Here is a 22816-nt window from a genome sequence, read left to right as displayed (position 1 = left end):
CATACAGCTATGCAACCATATTGCTAATAGAAAAAAGTGTCAGTATGTTGGCAACTGTTCCTTTGCTCATAGTCCTGAGGAACGGGAAGTATGGACTTACATGAAGGATAACAAAAGTAAGTTCATGTTCTCTGTACTGATCCCTCTGAACACAGCATGCAGCTCGCATGGTTTGGCCACAGCTCTAGTGCTGCTGCCGCTGCCCCTGCTTGCTGGGAGCATGACCACAGCCTCCTTGCTATGGAAGCTGACTTCTGATGTGCATTTGGTTAGGCCACATTTGATATGAATCTGTACTTGTATATCCAGCATATAATAGGTAACCTTTAAAAGTTGTCCAGGACAGCTCAGTTCCTCTGTGACTCTAGACAAGATCAATTGTGGCCATCAGATAGCTGGAGTTTGAGAGGTGCTTCAGACAACATTTCACTTTTCAATCTAAATAATTTTACTACAGAATTTTTGTTTGTTTTTGTTTTTTCGAGACAGGGTTTCTCTATGTAGCTCTGGCTGCCCTGGAACTCACTCTGTAGACCAGGCTGGCCTCAAATTCAGAAATCCGCCTGCCTCTGCCTCCCAAGTACTGGGAGTAAAGATGTGCACCACATGTTTTGAAGGTGTAGCAACTGATAGGCAATCCGCATGCTTGTGTTTGTTTAAATGGCGTTTTGTGGTTGTTGCTGAACACAGTTCCTTTTTCTTCAGTACATGATATAGAGCAATTTTATGAACTCTGGTTGAAGAACCAAAAAACTGAAAAAAGTGACGAGACAGCCAGTCACTGTAGCAAAGACAACGGGAAGCAGATCCACATGCCGACAGACTATGCTGAAGTCACTGTAAGTGCCACTGCTTCAGGGCTGCCTGGGCGGCCTTGCCTTCCTCCCATCTCTAAAGCCTGACTCTGTCCCCTGCAGCCTGTCTCCCTCTGGTGTCTTTTCTTCTTCTGTGTTTTTGTTTTTTGTTTCTTTTGTTTTTTGGGTTTTTTTCCATTAGCTTAAGTCTCCTTGTGCTGAAATTATCTTGCTTAAAGTCTTAATTTCAAAACCACAACGAAGCTTGGTTAGGACATAGCCCAATCGGTAGAGTCCCTGCTTAGCTTGACTAATACTCTGGGTTTAATCTCCAGCACCGCATAAACTGGATGTGGTGGTGCATGCTTTTAATCCCAGCACTCTTGGGAGTTCCAGCCTGAAGGGCCAGAAATCCAAGGTTGTCTTTGGATGCCTGGCAAATTGGAGGCCATCCTGGGCTACCTGAGAACATGTCTCAAAAGCGAAAAATGACACTTGAGGAGATACACACCTTTCAGCTCATCACTTGGGAATCAGAGGCAGGTGATCTCTTGAGTTTAAAGCCAGCCTCTTAGCAAGTTTCAGGTCAGCTAGGGCTCCACAGTGAGACCTTTATACAAAGTAAAGAAAGAATGAATGACTTGAGCCCATCACTCCTGGTTAACTGACGTTAGTGCTCTGTGTCTGTAAAATAAGTACTGCAGATAAAGTTGGAAGTGTGTCTGCTCTTCTCAGAGGAACAGGAACCAGGTCCAGTTGGTGTATTTCTCTATGCTATGTTTATGTATCAGTAATGTGACTCCCCCTCCACCTCCATTTAAATGAAAGGCAGAGGTTCACTCTGTAGCCTAGGCTAACAAGCATCTTTACTTAGCTTGAATTTGCACAAGCATCTTTACTTAGCTCCAGAGCACTGGATTATAGACGTGAGCCACCGTGCCGGCCATTATTATGTGGCTATTGTTCTTTTGGAGTCAGCCTAGTGTGCTGAGCACCTTGCAGCCGTGTGTGTGTGTGTGTGTGTGTGTGTGTGTGTGTGGTGTTTGTGTGTGTGGTGTGTGTGTATGTGTGTGTGTGTGGTGTGTTTGTGTGTGTGGTGTGTGTGTGTGTATGTGTGTGTGTGTGGTGTGTGTGGTGTGTGTGGTGTGTGTGTGTGTGTGTGTGTGGTGTCTGTGCATGCATGTTCCCACCACTTGTTTCCTGCTTTCAACTCTGCATCTTACCCATGTCCATCACCACTGAGGGGCTGTTGTCTGTCCTGGTCTTGTGTGTGTATGCTCAGGACACATGTGAGTATGGATGTCTTATGTGTATTTCTGTCTCTGCAGGGCCAACATCTTTACTTCCTGGTGCCTGATGCAAATCTAGTATTGTTGAGACTCACTTGTGTAGAATTGCTGCTGGTTGTTCTAGAGCCAGACTTCTCTGACCTTGTGCAGCTCCTGCTTTTCCTTAGGGTGTTAATTCTGCCCAGAATACTTAACTGCCTTCCCAGTGACCTAGTTTGTACAGCAGCTTCTCTGACTTCCTTGCCTGTTCCATACTATAGTTGGTCTTGTGTTGATACTATGTCTGATTTTGGGTTATATGTCCCTTACCTGGCTTCCCCAGAGTGGAGCCTGGACTAAGCTCAGGTAGCAGTGGGAGATACAGGCTCTCAGGTAGCACATCTCCCTGTACTCTTTAGGTGGACTTCCACTGCTGGATGTGTGGGAAGAACTGTAACAGTGAAAAGCAATGGCAAGACCACATCTCTTCCGAGAAGCACAAGGAGAAGGTTTTCCACACTGAGGACGACCAGTACTGCTGGCAGCACCGCTTCCCCACTGGGTACTTCAGTATTTGTGAGAGGTGTGTAGGCCCCTGCAGGTTCCTTGTGGAGAGGGCTGATCACATGGTCCTTCCATGGTCATTTTGTTGGTAGACAGAGTAGGAAGTGGGTGGTAGTCTCATAATGGTGTGTGCCCTGGTAAGCCCTGGAATGCCCAGAAACAATATACAGGTACACCTACCTGTCCACACTCTCCCTCACCACCTTTGGAGTCTCAGAGCTCTTTCACAGTCTTTGCTCATAATCAATGCTCATCAAATTAGAGGTGGCCTTTAAGTTACATTTTAAATATAAACTTAGAATATAGCATTGAATATAGAATATAGGAGGGATGGCTTAGCAGTCATGAGCACCTGTTGCTTTCTGAGAGGCCCCATATCTGCTTCTTACTACATATATCAAGTGGCACACAATCACCTTTAACTTCAGTTCCAAGGGATTGGACATGGTCTTTTGGTCTCATACATAGGCATATTCATATACACATAAAATAAAAAAAGTATTAGATGATAGTGGCACACACCTTTAGTCCTAGCACTCTGGAGGCAGAGTCAAGCAGGTCTCCGAGTTCAAGGCTAGCTTGGTCTATAGAGTGAATTCCAGAATAGCCAGGGATACACAGAGAAACTCTGTCTTGAAAAAACAACCCACTCCCCCCAAAAAAGTACCATTTGTATTTAATTACTAAATTTAGAGCCTTTGACTTTGGGACAAAATCAGAGGTATGGGATGTATAAGGCCTAACATCACAAGAAAACAAAAATAAAGAATCTTGTTGAATAATTTTAAAAATCATAAGATCCTTAAATTGTTTTTCTTTTTACATACCCTACCTCCCCCGCCCCCCAACCTGAGGCTGGAAAGATGGTCCAGCAGGTATGAGCACTGCTAACTGCACAGGCATGAGGACCTCAGTTCAAGCCTCCCAGAATCCATGTGAAAAGCCAGACATGTTTGCCTGTAGGAAGGGCAGGGACAGAGGGCTGTTGGAGCTTGCTTCCCAGCAGCCTAGCTTAGTTTGGGTGAGAGCCTCTTTAAGGGAATTAGGTGGAGAGTGATGGAGCAGGACACCCAACCACCTCCTCTGTGTCCACATACCAAGCGAGCACTTCACCACTGCACTAGGCCCCCAGCCCTAGTCAGGACTTTCTGATGGGACACTTTCAAATAGTTGATAGTACTAATTTATTTCCATGTTGTGTATGTTATGCCCATAAAAGATTTATATCCCAGGCTTATGCTTCCTAACTGGGTTTGCAATGCAATTCTGTGGTTAGAAGGAACATGTACTTAGTAGGCAGGAGGCCCTCTGTTTTATCCCCAGAAGAAAATAAGAGAGGGAAAATGACACCTTTATGACTGCAGGAGGTGTATGCAGATTGGCCACACAGCTGGAGGAGAATGTGTTTGCAAGAGTCATGACACTGTTTCTAATTGCATCGTATACTCCTAACAGGTATATGAATGGCTCCTGCACAGAAGGAAGCAGCTGTAAATTTGCACATGGAAATGCTGAACTTCATGAATGGGAAGAAAGAAGAAAGGCCCTACAGATGAAACTCCAGAAAGCACGGAAAGATCACTTAATTGCCCCAAATGATAATGACTTTGGAAAATATAGTTTTTTGTTTAAAGATTTAAAGTAATACGCTGGCTTTTATGTAACCCAATCAGAGCATTGACCAGAAAAATTGAAAGTGTTGAAAGGCACGTAGCAGAGGAGCTGCAGATTTTCTGCTTGATTGGCATCTATTGTTCCTCCTGAGCAGCAACCCACAGTAGATAGGAAAAAGGCTGTTTCACAGGCCTGGCTAAGCTCTTGCGGAGCCACTGGCATCAGATGGCAAAGTGACTTGCTGCCAGGGTGCTGTCTGTCGGACAGAAGTTTGGATGAGGTGTGTTGGGGAAGAGGGTAAGGCTGAGTGAGGATGGCTCTGAGGTGAGAATCATGGCTGTGAGAGAATAAGGCACACTGGGATCGGAATACATGATGGATGGGATTCCTTATGTGTTTTAGTGGAATGAATTTATTTAATATAATAAAGTCTGCTACTTATCTGTATGTAGGTTGCTAAAAAGGATTTTCTTAACTCAGATTTTTAAGCCAAATAACCATTTAGCACTAGTGTCTGTTAAATGGGCATTGTCTGTATTTGTATGTCTCACTCTGATAAGGGAACTGATGATCATGAACATCAAGAATATTTTGAAAATAATCAATTGACACAAATTTTATTTCTTGGTCTTTTGCTGTTTAAATGATGATTTTTGAAAGATTAAACTTGTACTGCTGGTATTGTGTAGTGTATGGACCAATATTGCTTGTAATAAAAGGTTTTACATTGAGATGACTTTCATAGTTTTGCTGTGGTCTTTTCTCCATTGGGAGTTACTGGAATGGTGTGTGAGAGGATCTTACATAGTTTAGCCTAATCTAGTTCTGAACTCCTGATCCTCCTGCCGCCACCTCTCAAGTTGCTAGAGTTAGGGTTACAGGAGTGCCCCCAAGCCTGGGTGTACAAGTGAGTTGGTGTTGGGGGCCAACTTTTAGCAGAAAGCAGCTATCAGCTTTGCAGCCATCTTGAGCCATATACCCTGACATGAGACTTGGATTACAATAGCCTACAACAGCTGAGCACACTCTGATAATCTTGGTTTAGATACCTTGGGTGTGGGAGATGAAAGGTGTGTAACTTAAGAGGGTGACTTAGAAGTGTAGAGATTAGATTTAGAGACAAGACCTAAGGGCATGATTAAAGGTGTGACCTGAAGTCATGGCTTAGAAGTGAGACATATAAAAGGATAGAGGCAGACAGAGAAAGTAACAGATTACTTGACATTAGGTAGGAGACACTTTTAGGAGACTCTTTAGAGAGTACAGCTAGACTTGGGACTTGGACCAGGAAGAGAGACTGAAGAATAAACGGGATTGAAACACACTCTGTCTGGTCTCCATTCTTCAAGTCCGCCCTCACTCTTTCTCTCTTGCTGAACCCTGACCCTCGGACCCGGAGCAGCAGCTTGGACTGGGATGCAGTGGCCGCCAAACTCGGGCAGCCCGGGCCTCAACATTTTGCTCAGGCCAAGACATTTTTTGGCCGCCTGAACGTGGGACTCCAGCTTAGATCTCAACATTTTTGGCGCCCAACGTGGGGCTAGTGCGGCTCCCAACATTTTTTGGCTGCCCAAAGTGGGCCAGCTTAGGCCTCAACAAGTTGGGTTTTATTTTCTAATTGATTATTAATGTGGATGTGTGCACACCATGTGTGGGGATACGTATGTACCAGTGTGTATAGGGGACAACTCTGTGATCAGGTCTCTCCTACCATTTTTACGAGGTTCTGTTGACTGAATTCAAGTTACCACTTTTATTTATTTTTTGCTGAGGTCTCTCTGTGTAGCCCTGGCTGACCTGGAACTTGCTCTGTAGACCAGGCTGGCCCGGAACTCAGAGATCCACCTGCCTGTCCTAACCAAGTGCTGGGATTAAAGGTGTACCCCACTACCTACTGGCCCCATAAATTGTTTTTTTAAAACAGTATTTGTATTTGGACAGTGAGTGATAAGTTGCAAACTGGAGGTACATGGAAACAGCTTTTCTCTCTACCGTATTGCCTCAAGATTTAGAGTGACTAAGAGGCTTCTCATAGTAACTGACACCCTTTGGTGTCAAATGATTAGCTTGGGTTTTCTGCAAGAGCAGTATTCTTACTACTGGGCCTTGTTTCCAGCCTCAACTAAAACTTTATTTTGAAATAGGGCTTCGCTAAATTAAATTGCTCAGGCTGGCCTTGAAATCTCTGTAGTCCTGGTACACGTGGTCCTCTTGTTTTCCTGAGTAAACAGTTGTGTGCCACCAAGCCTGGTTTAGAAAATTACTTATACACAACTCATATAAACCTCATCTTGGGGGAAGAAATGAAGATAATGTAGCTTAGGCTGGCCTCGAATTCTTATTGCTGGGATACTAGGTGTGAGGCAGACCATGTCTTGAGTCCGGGGACTTGCCCATCAAGCATGAGATGGGATTACACAATATACATACATCCTTTTACTGGGTTCTTTTGTTGAATGTAATTACTTCACCATTTATCAGTACTTGTCTTAGGTTTCTACTGCTGTGATAAACACATGAACAAAAGCTACTTGGGGGAGGAAAGGGCTTATTTTGGTTACATTTTTACCATCATAATCCATCATTGAAGGAAGTCGATATAGGATCCTGAAAGTAGAAACTGAAGCAGAAGGCATGCAGCGCTATTACTACCCCCATTACATCGGTGCAGACAGACTGTGGTGCTGAGCAGGCCGGTCTCCGTTTCATTACTGTGTCCTCCGGTCCTTCTCGCCTCTGGACGAGGCTCCCTCGCATCCGTTTCTGAAAGGCAGAAATAACAAACTGCGCCTATGCCCTGCAGGGTCTGTCGACCAGAGCACGAGCGACAATCACGGCTCCGAAGTCGAGCAAGGAACAACTAGAGCCCGAACAGTACACGGAAGGACCGATCAACGGAAGGACACGCTAGGAGACATCACCAACTAGCTTCCGGATGTAGGGGCTGCGCAGTCCCGACTGAAGGGCGGGGTCGAGCGTGAGTGACTGCAGGCCTGCGCAGAGTCGGTACAACCGAGGCGGGACCTGTGAAAGGATGACGCGGCCGCAAATGCTGCGAGCATCGGCGCAGACTCCGTAGGCTCGGGGGCGTGGCCCCCAAAGGGCGTGGCTTCGCGGGAAGCCCGCATTCGCGCAGGCTTCGGGTCGGTGGGCGGTGCGTCTCTGAAGTGTGGCTGACGTGGAGAGTCCGGGTTAGCGGGCGCCGCTGGTTGTGAAGTCCCGGAGCGACGTGCGGGGCCGGGTCCCCGGGCCCGGGGTGGCGGTAGCGGCGGTATAAAGCCGGCTACGGGAGCATGTAATGTCGGAATGCGGAGGCCGCGGCGGCGGCGGCGGGAACAACAGCGAGGACGCCGAGGACGAGGGTGGCGGCCCCAAGGGCTCCGGCTCCCTCAGCCCGGCCGGGGCGGCGGCGTCCTCGGAGGGCCGGATCCGCCGCGGGTTGCGCGGCGCCTCGCTTATGGCGCGCCAGCGGCCGGAGCTGCTGTGCGGAGCCGTGGCTCTCGGCTGCGCCCTGCTCTTCGCCCTCAAGTTCACCTGCAGGTGAGGCTGCGGGGACTCGGGCTCCACGGCCAGAGCTCTGCCAGCCGGGTTGCGCGGGGTCAGCTCGAGGCCTCCGGGGTCGTGGGGTGTACATCTTCCTCGGGGAAGTCGAGCCTGACCTTGCTTGCGACCATAGCCTTGACCTTCCCGGAGCCCGCGGTCCCCCACTGTCGTAGTTCCGCCTGGAGATGTTTCAGGGTGCTGCTCCATACCCATTATGTACCGAGGGCGTTTGGCCATGTTTCTGAGCTGCTTCTCACCTGTTGGGGTCCCTTGGAGTGCACATGTCAATTCTTGCTCTGTTTTAATTCATTCCATTTTCCTTAATGCTTGCAGTGTGGTGATTCACAAGCCATTTAGGGGTCTTAGTCGCTTTGGAAAATCCAGGCACGCATTTGATATACTGACCGTGCACGTTTTGTAGTCAGCACCCGTTAATGCTGAAGACAAAAATCCTTGTTCCCTAGAGTTCTCATTGAGGTGATGATGTACAGTAAACAAACACTTCAGAGACCTTAATAAGTGTTATGCAGGGAATAGAATGATGAGGGTGGGTAGGACAGAAAGGGCCTTCATAAGAAAATGGCATTAGAAGCTTACACAAGGAAAGGAAGAGGGCAGTGGTGGAAGATCTGGGGTAAGATCTATTACAAAACAGTTAAGTGAAAAGATCTGGAGTTTGGGCAAGCTTGGTCTTTTTGTGAAACTTGAACAAGGCCTGAGTAGGCTGGAGTTTAGGAAGAATGGAAGCTAATGTGCCTCTTTTCAGGAAATTGCATAGATATAAAGTGTATATTTCAATTATACTCTTCAGATCATCACTGTATCATTTGAGATTGCAGTTTATAAAATCTGTTGTCACTTGACATATCTTCATGGCACTTCTGTCCAGAGGGAGATTCATCTGGGCACAGATTGAGTGTAATGAACACACTATGAGATCTCTGAGGTCAAGATGGGTCAAAAATTGGGAGTTTTAGGGGGAACCGACTAATATTTTAGTGTTTGCAGTGTGTTAGGTGCTTTGCTACTACCAGGATTAAAGGCACTAAAAGTGTTCGTCACCACACCTGGCCTGGAGTTTGAATTTTTTATCTTGAGCAACCAGACTTTTATTTTTTATTGTCTTTATAAGGAAAATACAGAAAGTATTTTACAAGGTAGAATACTGCAACTTGGCATTTGGATTCAGATTAACAGTCCTTTTCCTTTTCCCACGTCAAAGAATTGACTGACTTCAGTTTGCCCAGCTGAGAAAACAGTGCTCAGTGTTTGATCTGAGACAAAAACATGTGACTTAGTGGATAGAAGCGACCTTTGAGAAGACAGGAAGATCGAAGTCTAAATCAGTCCGGGGAGCTGGCAGGATGACCTCCTTGACTGCTTCTGGCCGGGAGAGAGCCTGTAGTCTACATCTTTTTATGGTGCTGGCAATACGACAGCCTTTTTTTTAATGAACTCAGATGAATGTTTAAGGAGTTTATTTGGTAGAATGGTGTCAAGATAGTATGGTACAGCTGACTGTGACATTTTTGTTGCTCTTTCTTATTTTAAGATCTTTAATGAGGACAGAGGCTTAAGGAAAAATACATTGGGTCTGTTTTTCAAATTTAATTTTATTCATAGTCCAAGTCTGAAATAAATGACTGCCCTCCTCAGTGCTTAGCTGAGTTCAGAGTAGGTGGTCTCTAAGAAGGTGGATCTGGAGTTGAACCACAAGGAGTTAGTTACTGTGGGTGTTTTGGGCCTCTCATCTTTGCCCACTTCTGTTTATGGGCACTCAGTCTCCATGAGTCCATTGTGCTTGCTTTCCTGTGTATGTTTATGAGGAATAAAGCAGCATGTGTGTATAGTTGCCTTTAGAAGGGAGGTTTAAGGTATACATTTCATATAGATTGAATTTACAAGCTAGCAATATGGCTTAGTGGGCAAAGCATTTACTGCACAAGCCTGATGATGTGAGTTTGATCCTAGAGCTCATTGTGGAAGGAGAGAACAGATTCAAGTTATCTTTGATTTCCACGTGAATGCCTGCACTCACACACATCGTGTGCACAGACAGTAAGCAATAAGTTTTCTCCTAAGATGGGGTTTCTCGGTGTTGTCCTGGCTGTCCTGGAACTCACTCTGTAAACCAAGCTGCCCTCAAACTCAGAGATCCATCTGCCTCTGCATCCTTGAGTGCTGGGATTGAAGGCCTGGGCCACCACACCTGGCCATTTTTTTTTTTTTAATATGGCCTTTATTGTTCACAACCAATTCTTTTTTGTTTGTTTGTTTGCTTGTTTGTTTTTTGTTTTGTATGTGCTGCATAAACTTAAGTGTTGTAGGAAGTCTCTGATTTATATATAATTTTTGAAAAATGTAAAGCAAAATTTGAGAGATGAAAAGGGTCTGTGGTAGAGGAGAGGGCCATGTTTCTCCTTCCTGGCTGTTTAGTTTTTGTTTGGTTTGTGTTTTATCTGACTTTTAACTTTAAGAACTCCTCAGCACCTGTAAAAAATAGTAAGTTGATGTCATCTGTATTTATCCCCAGATTGCATTATTTTATGCTAAGTGTGCTGTTTTTCTTTTTGTTTTTGAGACTGGGTCTCATGTAGTCCAGGGTGATTTCAAACTCAAACTCTTGATCCTACTGCCTTCTCCACTCAAGTGCTGACATTACTGGTGCAAAAAAAAAAAAAAAAAAAAACCAACCAAACACTAAATCATGTGTGTATGTATATGTGTGCATCTGTATGGGTGGGTGCACATGAGTGCAAGTGCCCACAGAGCCCAGAGGCATTGGATACCGTAGAACCTGAGTCACAGGTGGTTCTGGGCACACAGGTGCTGGGAAACGAACTTGGTACTGCTCTTGTAGGTACTCTCCTAACTACTGAGCTCTTAATAGTGCCCTGGCTTTGCATTTGAGGCTCACTTTAACCCAGGCCAGCCTGGAGCTTACTGTCTGAATGTTGGAATTACAAGTGTGTGCCTTCATGCCCAATTTAACTTGGATTTGAATGGTAGGAAAATAATTCCACCAGAGAATCTCTTTAGAACACATTTCCTCACCTCTCTGCACAGTTGTCTGCTTGTTTGTCATTCAGGCCTCAGCTTAAGAAATACTTGGTTACCACCTCATCAGAAGCTGCTGTGTCCCTGTATTTTTGAATCATTTTGTAAGGGATTGCACTTCTCAGGTCAGGGAAGTATCCACTATAGGTAGACCACAGTGGGGAAATGTTTCAACAAGTAAGTTTGTTCCTTTGAACTCTTTTTTTTTTTTTTTTTTCTGTTTTGTATTCCATTATGGCCCCGCATATCCACCTTTTTTTCCTGTTGGCATAATTATTTTGAGATTCACTCAAGTTGTGGTATATATTAGTAGGTTTTTATTTGCCTTTTTAAAAAAGATTTTTATTTTATGTATATGCAAGTTTTACCTGCATGTATATAAGTGAGTGCACTGTGTGTGCATGGTACCTGCAGAGGCCAGAAGAGGACATTGCACTGCTGCTGCTGCTCCTTCTGCAACATTTCTCTATGTATCTATTATCTATCTATCTATCTATCTATCTATCTATCTATCTATCTATCTGGGGAATGTATGGTTGTCAGAGAACAACTTGCCTCGGGTTAGTTCTCTCCTACCATGTGAGTCTCTGGGATTGAACCCAGGTCCTCAGCCTTTAACTGCTAAACCATCTTGCTAGCTCTTGCTTGTATTTTTTCTCAGTTTTTAGTAGTATTTAATTGTAAGAATATTCACATGATGTATCATGCCAGCCTTCACGCTTACTACTAACATTCATTAATTTGGTTTTTGAAATAAGGTATACTTATGTAGCCCAGGCTGGTGCGTGATCCTTTCTCTGCTTCCTGAGTGCTGGCTTCTGTGTTTTTATATTTTGAAAAATATCTCTTTTAGATGATAAATAACTGGGGTTTGTTTTGTCTAGCAGTAACTTCTTAGTTGAATGGCTTAATCTTTTTTAATCGTGATTATTGATACAGTTAGTTTTTTTTTTTTTTTTTTGTAACTTCTGGGTTTTATTCTTTCTTTGCTCCTTTATTTTCTTTTAGTTTAATGTATTGTTTTAGGGAGCTGTGGTCAGGGCTTTATGATCTAGCATTGTACACATGTGCCTGATGTGACAATTGTGGCCTCTCTGACTGTGGGGAACCTTTCCAGTTAATGTTCTTACTTGGTTCTTCATCTTTCTTACCATTGGATTAGTGTTTGTGTGTAGAAGTCTGTGTTCTTGTTGCTTTTCCCTGAATGCTCTGGGTAGATATAGGTCAACTCCCCTTAGTAAATTGTGTTTTCTACAGTTGAGTCAGCTGTAAATGCCTCCCATAGGAATGGCACTCGTGGTGGTGTGCACGCTTCCCTCCTCCTTGGGAGCTGTAGAGCAGTAGCAGCAGTGCCTGAGATCAGTGGCTTTTGTTGAGTGTCAGACTACAGGGGGGGATGCGGGAATTTTGGGTTGTGGGCGATGAGTCCATGAATCATGTCATTCTTTACTGCTTTCCTAGCCCATACCTGCAGGGACAGGGACAGTACCCAGCCAGGCATTGCCTTAGCACAGTGGATTGGTTTTTGTTTAGGACAGTGACTTGCAAACTCTTATTTTCTTACTCAAAAGAAGCCTTTAAAAAAAAAAAAGTCTTCTCTCTTCTTCCATACAAAGCTATAATGGAAGAGAAAAATAAGTGAAGAAATTGTTTGTGTTTACTCTTTTTTAGTCGAGCAAAAGACGTGATAATACCAGCAAAGCCGCCTGTCAGCTTTTTCTCCTCGAGATCTCCGGTCCTTGACCTCTTCCAGGGGCAGCTGGACTATGCTGACCATGTTCGCCAGGATTCTGAGGTGGTGGTACTGTTCTTCTATGCCCCATGGTGTGGCCAGTCCATCGCTGCCAGGGCAGAAATTGAGCAGGCAGCCAGCCGGCTTTCAGATCAGGTAATGTGTACTTTCCACCCAAGCAGTGACTGTCAGATCTGTATTAGAGAGGATGGCCCCTCAGAGAAATTGTGCCAGACTGGCAGTGATATCCAGGTAAACTCTGGAAACTTGTCAGGTGCAAAGCCTGTGAAGAAAGAGTCCTGTCGTGATGGTCAAGGGGCAAGAGTGAGATTCAGTTCCGTGGCTTCAGGAGATGTGTGCTTACCCAGGATACCAGGTTGTAGCACTGAAGATAGTAGAGACCCAGAACCTCGGCTCTCTCATGTCCAGTTTATGTGGCTTGTTAACTCTTTTATGTTGTAAGTGGCACACAGGCCATGGTGCAGGTGTGGAGTTAATAGACAGCTTGAAGTACTCCTCTACTATGTTTATACAGGGAAAATTTATGACTAAAAAGACTAAAGGTTGCCAGATGTAATGACACACACCTTTAATCCCAGCACTCAGGAGGCTAAGGCAGGCAGAGGCAGGCAGATCCCTGAGTTGCAGGCCAGCCTGGTCTACAAAGTAAGTTATAACGGACAGTGAAGGCTACACAGAGAAACCCCGTCTTGAAAAACTAAAAAAAAAAAAAAAAAAATTAAAGGTACTTCCCACCAAGCTTTTGTGGCAAGATCCTTTACCTGTTGATCCATTTTACTGACCCCTCGGTAAATTAATATATGAGTGTGTATGTGTGTGTGTGTGTGAGTGTACGTGTACGTACGTACGTACGTACGCACATGTGTGCATATATATAATTTTAGATCAGAAGAGGGTATCTTATCTCCTGTAACTGGAGTTACATGTTGGTGGTTGTGAGCTACCTTGTGGGTGCTGGGAACTGAACCCCCGTCTTTTGAAAGGGCAGCAGTACTCTTAATTGCTGAGCCAATACCAGCCCCAGTTAATTTTTGAGATAGTGTTTCTTGTGGTGAAGTCTGGTCTTGAGTTCCTGATACTTCTGCCTCATCCTCCCGAGGATTAGAGGTGTGCACCACAGCACACAAAACTGAAAATAACTACTTTGTGGTGCCCCCTTTTCTGCATGTGAAGCAACTTACATTTCAAAACTTGTCTATGTGTGTGATTTTAGAGTAATGTAGTGTACTAACTGTAGCAGGTGGTGGGAAAATGGAAAAGTAATCTGTAGCTAAATCTTAAATATTTTAGCTGTCAGTACACAGGTAGAACATTGTGCTTTATGTGGAGCCACTGTGAGTGGGACAGTTACAGATAGAGACCTATGGGACAAAGTGACGAGCTGATGGCTCAGGTCCCAGGGACTTCATAACTGGATCCACAATAGGAAACAGCTCCTGAGAGAGCCCCTAACTAAATAGAGACATTTCTGTCTCAGTTTAATAGTAGTCTTGTTCCTCAGAGTTTCCTCGAACCCTTGCATTCACATGTAAGATGGGCTTAGAATCTGGGCTTAGATTGTAACAGAGCAGACTTTTTCCTGGATAAAAAGTGTTAGGAAGGCATTTCAAACTACTGTGGGATGACAGGGTGACTTTGGCATATGCAGAGCAGATTTGAGCACTGCAGGACCTCTCTCAGGACCTTGTTGTCCATGCATAGTAGGTTTGCTTAACTATTGTAATAAGCAAAAAGCACTCCGTAGAGTCCTGAGGGCCCATGCTCTTGTAGAACCATGATCTGAGCTAAGTTGGATGGGTGAGCCCCTGAGCTACAGAATTCACTCAGAGCTCTCAGTTGTTTTTCCTAGAAAGAAGAAATATTATAAAATGGTGGCTAGGTGTCCTGTCCGTTCCACAAAGCCTTTTAGTCTATTTTATACCTCAAAGTATACCATGTACATTCCTTATACAGTTCATATTTCCTGAGAGGAATCTCAGCATTGGGAGGTAGTGACAAGAGGGTTGGAGTTCAGTATCTTCCTCATCTATATAGTGAGTTTGAGGCCAGCCTGAACTACATGAGACTGTGTGTCCAAGTGTTTGTGTGTGTGTGTGTGTGTGTGTGTGTGTATGAATTATGTGTTTGTAGTATGTTCATGCATAACACACACAGCTGACAAGATGACTTAGTGACTAAAGGCACTTTGTGTCAAGCCTGATGATCTGAAAATTGAAAGTAATATATCATATCGTATCATATATCAACTTTTCAGGAAGGGAATTCTAAGGAAGCCCTGGGCAAGCACTCAGTATATAAGCATATAAAACAAAACAAAACAAAACACCACCACTTTCCTAGTCACTCCCCTGTTCTCCAGATTCTGGAGAACAAAGGTTTATCTTCATGTAGGAAGCAAAGAGGAAACCCATTGTTTCATGTTAAGGTTAACTTAGTTTGTAGCTGTTTAAGCAAAGTGTCCTGATTAGTAGGATAGTAACCACAGTATTCCTGTGGGTCCAGCACCATGCTCATTTCACAACAGTTCTTCAAGTTGCTATTTTAGCTTTGGCTTTCTTAAGCAGAGCTCTGCTTTGTAAAGGCTTAGCAGTCTGCTAACGTACTGGAGTTACACATGGGGCTTATGCCACCCACAGTGACCCAATCTGTTCATTTCAAGACCTAAATTGAGAGCCTATAGTTCTATGTACATAGCAGGAAAAAGAGTGAATTTACTTTTAGAAAAAGGTAGAAATCATTTGATCCATATTACTTAGTCAAATTAGCAAGATGGTAGATTGTGCCTTTTTTTTTTTTTTTCTAAGAAAGGGTTTCTCTGTGTAATAGTCTTGGCTGTCCTGGGATTGAGACTGGCCTCAAACTTACAGAGATCCACCTGCTTTTGCCTCCCGAGAGCTGGGATTAAAGACATGAGCCACCACGCCCAGTTAATCATGCCCTATTTTTAAGAAAATGATACTTCAATCATGGGTAAAGATTGTTACTTTCAAAATGTCTTTAGAAATGGTCTCTCATGGGCCAGGGAGACAAGTTATTGGTTAGGGAGCTTGCTGTTCTTCCACATGAATGCGCAGTGCTCCCAGAAGCCGTAGGGCATTGGATCTCTAGGAACTGGAGTTGCAGATGGTTGTGAGCTGCCATATGGGTGCCAGACACCACACTGCATCCTCTGGAAGTGCTGTGAGTCATCTCTCCAGGCCCAGTTACCCCAGGCTTCCCAGGGTTCCAGTTTTGGGAGCTGGTTCATTCCTATTGTGGGATCCAGGGATGGGACTCAGACCCTTAGGCTTGGGTAGCAAACACTTGCCCACTGAATCATCTCATTGACCCTGAATAACTTATGAAAAACTTGATACATACCCCTAAAGTCTATAACTGTTGTCTTGGCTATTTTGTAACGTGATGCAGCCTCTATAGTCAGGAGGTCCTACATTGAGGTGGCTCTACTGCTTAGCTCAGGTCACAGGAGACATTTGGTTGTGACACTTGAGAGGCAATAATGGTGTCAGGAGGGCAGGAGCAAGGGAATTGGAAATTACTCTATTCTGCAGCTAGTTCTGGGACCTCTTGTACCCAAACCGCACAGTCCTGATGCTTCCAGGTGCCAGTGTGGGGACACTTGTTCTGATTCTTTTATTAACAGATTGGGACACTTTCCCCTAAATACTCAACATCTACTTGTAAATATGTATTTAACTCATGTTTTTACTTTCTAGTACTACCTTCTAGAACATGGCCTAAATGTTATCTTTATTATTTTTTAAAATAGTCATTGGGCTAGAGAGATTGCTCAGTAGGTAAAGGCATTTGCCACCAAGCCTAAGGACCTGAGTTCAATCCCTAGGACCACAGGATGAAAGGACAGGTTATCCTCCGATCTCTATGAGCATGCCATGGGTGTGTGTGTGTGTGTGTGTGTGTGTGTGTGTGTGTGAGACTCAACCCAAGGTCTTTCAAAGGTTAGGCAAGTGGCCTAACACTTAACAACACTCCTTACTCCCACCTAAAATATTCCCATCAGCTTGGCATGGTAGTGTATGCTTTTAATCCTAGTACTCTGGAGGCTGAGGCAGGAAGATTTCTAAGAGTTCAAGACCAACCTGGTCTTCATTGCAAGCTTCAGGCCAGCCGAGGCTACATAGTGAGATCCTACCTCAATAAATAAATAATTAAATTAAAGTCAAATCCTTTTAAAGTATTGCACATCCATTTTAACATTAAAAACAAGTGATTTTCCTCTGGTAACAGGTTCAAAGAGTCCTAGCTGAACTATGGAGAAGGGTTTGTCTTTCTTTGAAATTTATGTATTTATTTTTGAGACGAATTTTGTATGTAGTCCTGGCTGGTTTGGAATTTGCTTTATTGACCTGGCTTGTTTCAAACTTTATGATCTGCCTCCTTTTGTCTTACAAGTCCTGGGATTAAAAGCATACCTGGTTATTTTTCATTAAAAGAAAAAAAAAGGAGGATTTATTATTATTACTTTTTATATATATGACTGTTTTGCCTGTGCATATGTCTGTCCATCACATGCGTGGAGAAAGCTCTAGATCACCCTGGGGTTGGAGCTACTGGACTTATAGAGAGTTTCAAGCCACCATATTGGTGCGGGGAATCAAATCCTGTCCTCTGGAAGAGCAACCAGTGCTCTTCTGAGACACCTCTTCATTCCCTATTTTTCATTTTTGAGATTTCACTCTGTAGACCAGGCTAGCCTATGTATAACTCATGGTAATTCACCTCCTTCAGCTTCCTTACTGCCCCACTCCACTCTACCCCTCCCCCTTATTCCCATGCCCCAGGGTTGGGGTTACCAGTATGAACTACCACTGAGTAGTTCTATTTTAGTGATAAATGTCACCTTAGAAAGCTTGAAACAGTGTTTGTTTGTTTCTTGTTTAATACCTTCTGTTCTGGCAGGAGGAAGTAGTTCCATTTCTACAATTGTGAGTCTTGGTAACTGTTGAGTTGCTATTCATAGTCATATGAAACCTGTTTTGCCTCTGCAGGTGTTGTTTGTGGCAATAAACTGTTGGTGGAACCAGGGGAAATGCAGAAAACAGAAGCATTTCTTCTATTTTCCTGTGATACATCTGTATCATCGGAGGTAAGGACTTGTGTTTCCAGTCCCACTTGTATCCATCAGTTTATCAGGGAACTTTTTTATATAAAAGTATTAGTCAATGTGGAAAATTGAGAAAATGCAGATAGGCAAAAATAAGTTTAAAAAAAGTAAGGGAATTTGATGATTATATTAGCCATGTGCAACCAGTCTATTTTGACTGTCCTTTTCTATGAATACATATGTCTGCTCTCTAGTTGTAAGCCTGAAATGCGATTGGAAAGAACATAATATTATTTCTGAAATTGTTCTCTCTCACTTCTGTGAACATATGTGTGCTTACATCAGTTTATGTACGCAACAGCATTAGTTTTAAAAGATGAACTACTCCATTGTATGGCTGTACATTTTAGCTACTCAAAACTGTTACACAATACAGAAGTATACACCCTGTCCTTCAGCCTGTTAACCTGGTAGTGTAGCATGCTCAAAGGACTCTGGTCCTTTGCAAAGGCAGTTACATCCTCTTAACTGTAGAGCCATCTCTCTTAGGCCCAAGATTGACTTTATTATCTATTTATTTATTCTTTGTGTGTGCTTAATATATGCATATGATCTATATGCATACCAGAGCTTAAGAAGATGAAAAGGAAAGCAGCAGATCTCCTGGAACTGTAGCTGTAGGAGGTTCTATGCTCAAGGTAATAGTTTTTGCTAGGCATGGTGCCTATGCCAATAATCTAAGCTTCTTGGAAAGCTGAGGCAAGAGGATTATTTGAGGCCAACCTGGATTGGTCTCGACCAAATAGCTGGGAATATTAATTTAGTAGTAATGGGATTTCCTAGCATGGCTGAGGTCTTGGGTTCAGTCCCTAGCCTTGCAGTAAGAAGGAGGGGATGTAGTACCGTTTCTTTCTGAAGTGGCAAAGGATGGAGACCCTCAAGTTTTCTTGATTTTTCTTTTTTTTTTTTCTCCAGATGCATTTATTTTGCCTAAACTGACAAGCTACCTATGGTTTTTAAGCTATCTTGTTCTTGTTTTTAATCTTTATTTTTAGTTATCTGTATATGTGTATGGCTGTGTGTTATGAGCACATGTAAATTCAGAATGTCATAGCCCTTGGAGCTGGAGTTATAGATAATTGTGAGCTGCTAGGCATAGCCGCTGGAAACCAAACTCTGGTCCTTTGCAAGGGCAGTTACATCCTCTTAACTGTAGAGCCATCTCTCTTAGGTCCAAGGTTGATTTTATTACCTATTTATTTATTCTTTGTGTGTGCTTAATATATGCATATGATCTATATGCATACCAGAGCTTAAGGAGATGAAAAGGAAAGCAGCAGATCTCCTGGAACTGTAGCTGTAGGAGGTTCTGAGCCACCATATTGGTACTGGGAGTCAAATCCAGGTTCTCTGGAAGATTAGACAGTGCTCTTAACCATTCAGCCATCTCCAGCTCATCCATCCATTCATTTATTCATTAGTTTGTTTGTTTAATTTGTGAAGTAGTGACAGGACCTCACTATTTGTTGGTTTGTTTGTTTGTGGGTAGTGACAGGATCTCACTATGTAGTCCTGGCTAGCTTGGAACTCACCATATCAACCAGGGAAGTCTGGAACTTGGAAAGATTGCTGGCTTCTGTTCCCTGGTGCTGAGGTTAAAGGCATGTGCTGCCAAACCTTCCTTTGTTGGATCTCATGCTGTAGCCTAGGCTGGCCTAGAACTTAGTGGTCCTGCCTTAACCCCTCACAAGTGCTGGGAAAATAGGCATCTGCTACCACATTTGGCTTTAAGCTAGTTCTTTTGCTGTGTTTATGTTAATGTTTGCTTTTGCAGATGTACTGAGACCCTACTATGTTAAGTGATGTTTGAAAAAGTTGACTTTGGGTTATTTATTTAGAGACAGGGTTTCTCTGTAGCCTTGGCTGTCCAGGAGCTCACTGTGTTCAACTAGATTGGACTTGGACTTAGAGAGCTCAGCCTGCCTCTTCCTTCCAAGTGCTGGGATTAAAGGCTCTGCTACCCCATCCAGTTTATCTTAATCTTTGGGGTGGTCTTATTTTGTATCCCAGGCTAGCCTTGAACTGATGATATTCCAACCTTAGTCTTCTAGGGCAGAAGATGGCATTTAGGTTTCAGTCAGTGTGATTGGCTTAAAGTCTATGAAAGGCCAAATGGGTAAACACTTGATTAGTGAGAGCTTTATTTTTAGGGTTTGCTTTCCCCTTCTCATGTACTTACTGGGTCTCATTAGTAGGAATTCATAGTAATCATCAGCAAGCTGTTAGTGACAGACTCTATCCTTTTCCTTCCCAGTTCCACACCTCTGGAATAGACTGTTTGCACTGCATAGTGTTTTCCTGAACAACTAATATTATTTAGGCAAGACTACGTTTTCCACCCTCAAATTTCCACTGTATATGAAGTGCTTGTGGAATCAAAGGAACAAGCTAGCTTCTCTTAGTAGCCATTTAGATTAGTTTCAGATCTCCCTGCTCTGCTTCTTGTTCAGTAGGTTCTTCCTCTGCTTTAAAGGCTCAAGTGGGGATTCTTAAATATAAGGTACAGTCCCAGTGACCGTCGCAGGCCTAGTTCCTTCTTTGTAGAGGTCAGGAGAAAGCACTGTACTGAAGCAGATGGTGCATTTGCCCTACTAAGGGCCCTGTGTTACTCCTTGGCTTTGTCCAGTGGGGTGGTTAAAATCCTGTAGGCTGCTAGAGATGGGTTCCAGTTGCTGTGACATTAAAATGAGCATTCCCTTGAATTGAGATGAAGGTCATTTTGAGAGGCACATAGCTGTTTGTGTTCTCAGCTTCTGTAGACTTTAGAATCAACAGTCCAAGCTAGTGTTGTGCTTCATGCCTTTAAACTGAGACTGTGAAGGCTGAAGCAGGAGGATTGTTGTGAATCTGAAGCTGATCTGAGCTACTGTCTTAAGGTTTGTGTAAGAGACTCCATGACCACATCAACTCTTATAAAAGAGAAACATTTAATTGGGGCTGCTTTACAGGTTCAGAGATTTAGTTCATTATTGTCTGGCAGAAGTATAGTAGTGTCCAGGCAGACATGGTGCTGGAGAAGGAGTGAGAGCTCTACATTTGGATCCACAGGCAGCAGGAAGAGAACTGGCTTGAGCTTCTGAGACCTCACAGCCCACCCCTTAGTCACACACCTCCTCCAAAAAAGCCACACCTACTCTAAGGCCACATAGTCCTAATAGTGCCACTCCCTGTGGCCCCAAGAGGGCTATTTATTTATTTATTTATTTATCATCACAGTTACTATGTGAAATTCTGTTTTAGAAGGAGGGTGCCTATCCTAATACCCTGTTTTCTGCACTGGAGCTTTGAAATGCCTACCATCATCTTAGCCTGCTGCTTTACCTGCTTAAGTCTGTTCAGATGCCGCTCTGCTCAGTTTATCACTTAGGACCCGGTGTGCTGGGACAACAGTGCTGAGGTACAGAAACTCACTTCCTGAAGAGCCTCTTCATGTTCTGAGAGTCTTGGGGCCCAGTTTTATACGTGTGCATATGCACGATTGCTTCCCTTAGCTGTGTGCTCCTGGGCACTCCTGCCTCTCACAAGCTTTTCCTGCTTAAAGTGTTCACCTGGTCACACTGGGCTCATGGCTGAGCAGATGCTGCTGTTTGTGTATTTTGTTGCTGCTGTTGCTCCCATCTGCTGTAATGTTTTATCATTGAGCTACTTAAACTACCAGCTTCCTGCTCTGTGGGATAGGTTTTGGGGTTTGTATCGGTGCCATCCCAAAGCTGATGAAATAGAGTTTGGAACATGGAATGGGTTCTCACCACCTGTTAGTGCCCAGGAGCTCTAGACAGCTCATCCTACACTGATGGCTGTAATTGGGATTGAATACTTGTACACTTGCATGTTGAGATCTTGTTGCTTTTTACAATTCACTAGGACACTTTACTAGGAAAACTTAGCAAAGCCTGAGGCCTTAAACAGATGAGATTTCTACATGGATTGGCCCATTTTGCTGCACAAAATATGTTATCAGATGCTTTCTTGATTTTTTTTTTATCTAATTCATTGATTCATTGATTCATTCATTCATTCATTCATTCATTCATAGTATATTTGAGACAGGTTCTAATACAGCCCAGGCTGGCCTCAAGTTTGATACAGATACAGATATGTGTAGCCTGCCTTTGCTACTCTGTGGGTTCTTCTTTCTCCCACCCTTTATTTCCTTGGGTTCACCCCTAACATAGGAGAGAAACAAGGAGAGAAAGGAGGGAAGAAATAGGAAAACCTCTGAATATAATTTCTTTCCATTTGTTCTTTGACCACAGCTACTAGCAAACCACAGTCAGCCTCTCTAAACTACCAACAACTACCAAACCCGCCTGTCAGAGGTCCTAGCACTATGTAGCCTCTGAAAAGTTCCCAGAAATCCAGATGTCACACAATCGCAGAAACTATCTGCAGATGGCAAAACCGTGCCTCTGCTAGAGCACAGGTCAAATCATAGTCAGCTGCTACAAAGCAGCCCCATACCCCACACCTGGGATTAAAACGAAGCACATTCTTATAATCTGTGTTTTTTAAAGAAAAATTCCAGAATTGTCATTACAGATACAGATTTAGATACAGGTATAGATATAGATACAATATAGATATAGATGTATCCATACTACCTTCTGAGTGCTGGGATTTTTTTTTTTTTTTCCAGACAGGGTTTCTCTGTGTAGCCCAGGCTGTCCTGAAACTCACTTTGTAGACCAGGCTGGCCTTAAACTCAGAAATCTGCCTGCCTCTGCCTCCCAAGTGCTGGGATTAAAGGTGTCCACTATCAAACTTGGTCTTATTTTTTTTCTTTAAATTAAAATTTGTTGGCATTTGATAGGTTTGGTGGTAACTAAAATTTTTTTTAATTAATATTTTTCATCTATGTAGTTCTGGCTGTCCTGGAATTCACTATGTAGTTCAGGTTGACCTGAAACTATCCACCTGTCTGAGCCTCCCAAGTGCTGGGATTAAAGATGTATAGCACCGTGCCCCTTGAGTTGATGGAGTTCTTACTCCCGTCACCCAGCCATGCTTGTAGAATGCTGTGCTTACTTCTTTGTACCCTTCTATTCCTTTGTTGTTGTATCCTGCAGTGTTCACTGAAGAATTGTGTTTATAACATGTG

The 22816-nt window shown here is 43.5% G+C and overlaps 2 protein-coding genes across 6 annotated transcripts in view; both read left to right on the top strand.

Annotated features, from left to right (window-relative positions):
• Positions 1-4976, top strand: part of Zc3h7a (zinc finger CCCH-type containing 7A) — a 37661-nt gene extending 32685 nt beyond the window's left edge. For 2 of the 3 annotated variants that reach the window (XM_034505743.2, XM_076937430.1), the window contains exons 20-23: positions 8-116; positions 706-839; positions 2482-2645; positions 4082-4976. In XM_034505743.2, the coding sequence (XP_034361634.1) occupies positions 8-116; positions 706-839; positions 2482-2645; positions 4082-4271 (597 nt within the window). In that variant the 3' untranslated portion in view covers positions 4272-4976. Of the gene's footprint in view, positions 1-7; positions 117-705; positions 840-2481; positions 2646-4081 lie in introns of those variants that run through there. The other variant, XR_013111485.1, reaches the window with a different exon arrangement.
• A 2352-nt stretch (positions 4977-7328) lies between these two features.
• Positions 7329-22816, top strand: part of Txndc11 (thioredoxin domain containing 11) — a 57141-nt gene continuing 41653 nt past the window's right edge. The window contains exons 1-3 of one of the 3 annotated variants that reach the window (XM_034504300.2): positions 7329-7780; positions 12512-12728; positions 17603-17700. In XM_034504300.2, coding sequence (XP_034360191.1) covers positions 7539-7780; positions 12512-12728; positions 17603-17700 — 557 coding nt within the window. In that variant the 5' untranslated portion in view covers positions 7329-7538. The remainder of the gene's footprint in view (positions 7781-12511; positions 12729-17602; positions 17701-22816) is intronic. The other 2 variants (XM_076937431.1, XM_034504302.2) reach the window with 2 other exon arrangements.

Source organism: Arvicanthis niloticus, chromosome 6 (assembly GCF_011762505.2).
Source record: "Arvicanthis niloticus isolate mArvNil1 chromosome 6, mArvNil1.pat.X, whole genome shotgun sequence".
NCBI lineage: Eukaryota > Metazoa > Chordata > Mammalia > Rodentia > Muridae > Arvicanthis > Arvicanthis niloticus.
The sequence above is the reverse complement of the archived record's forward strand: the minus strand, read 5'-3'. Positions and strand labels throughout refer to the sequence as shown.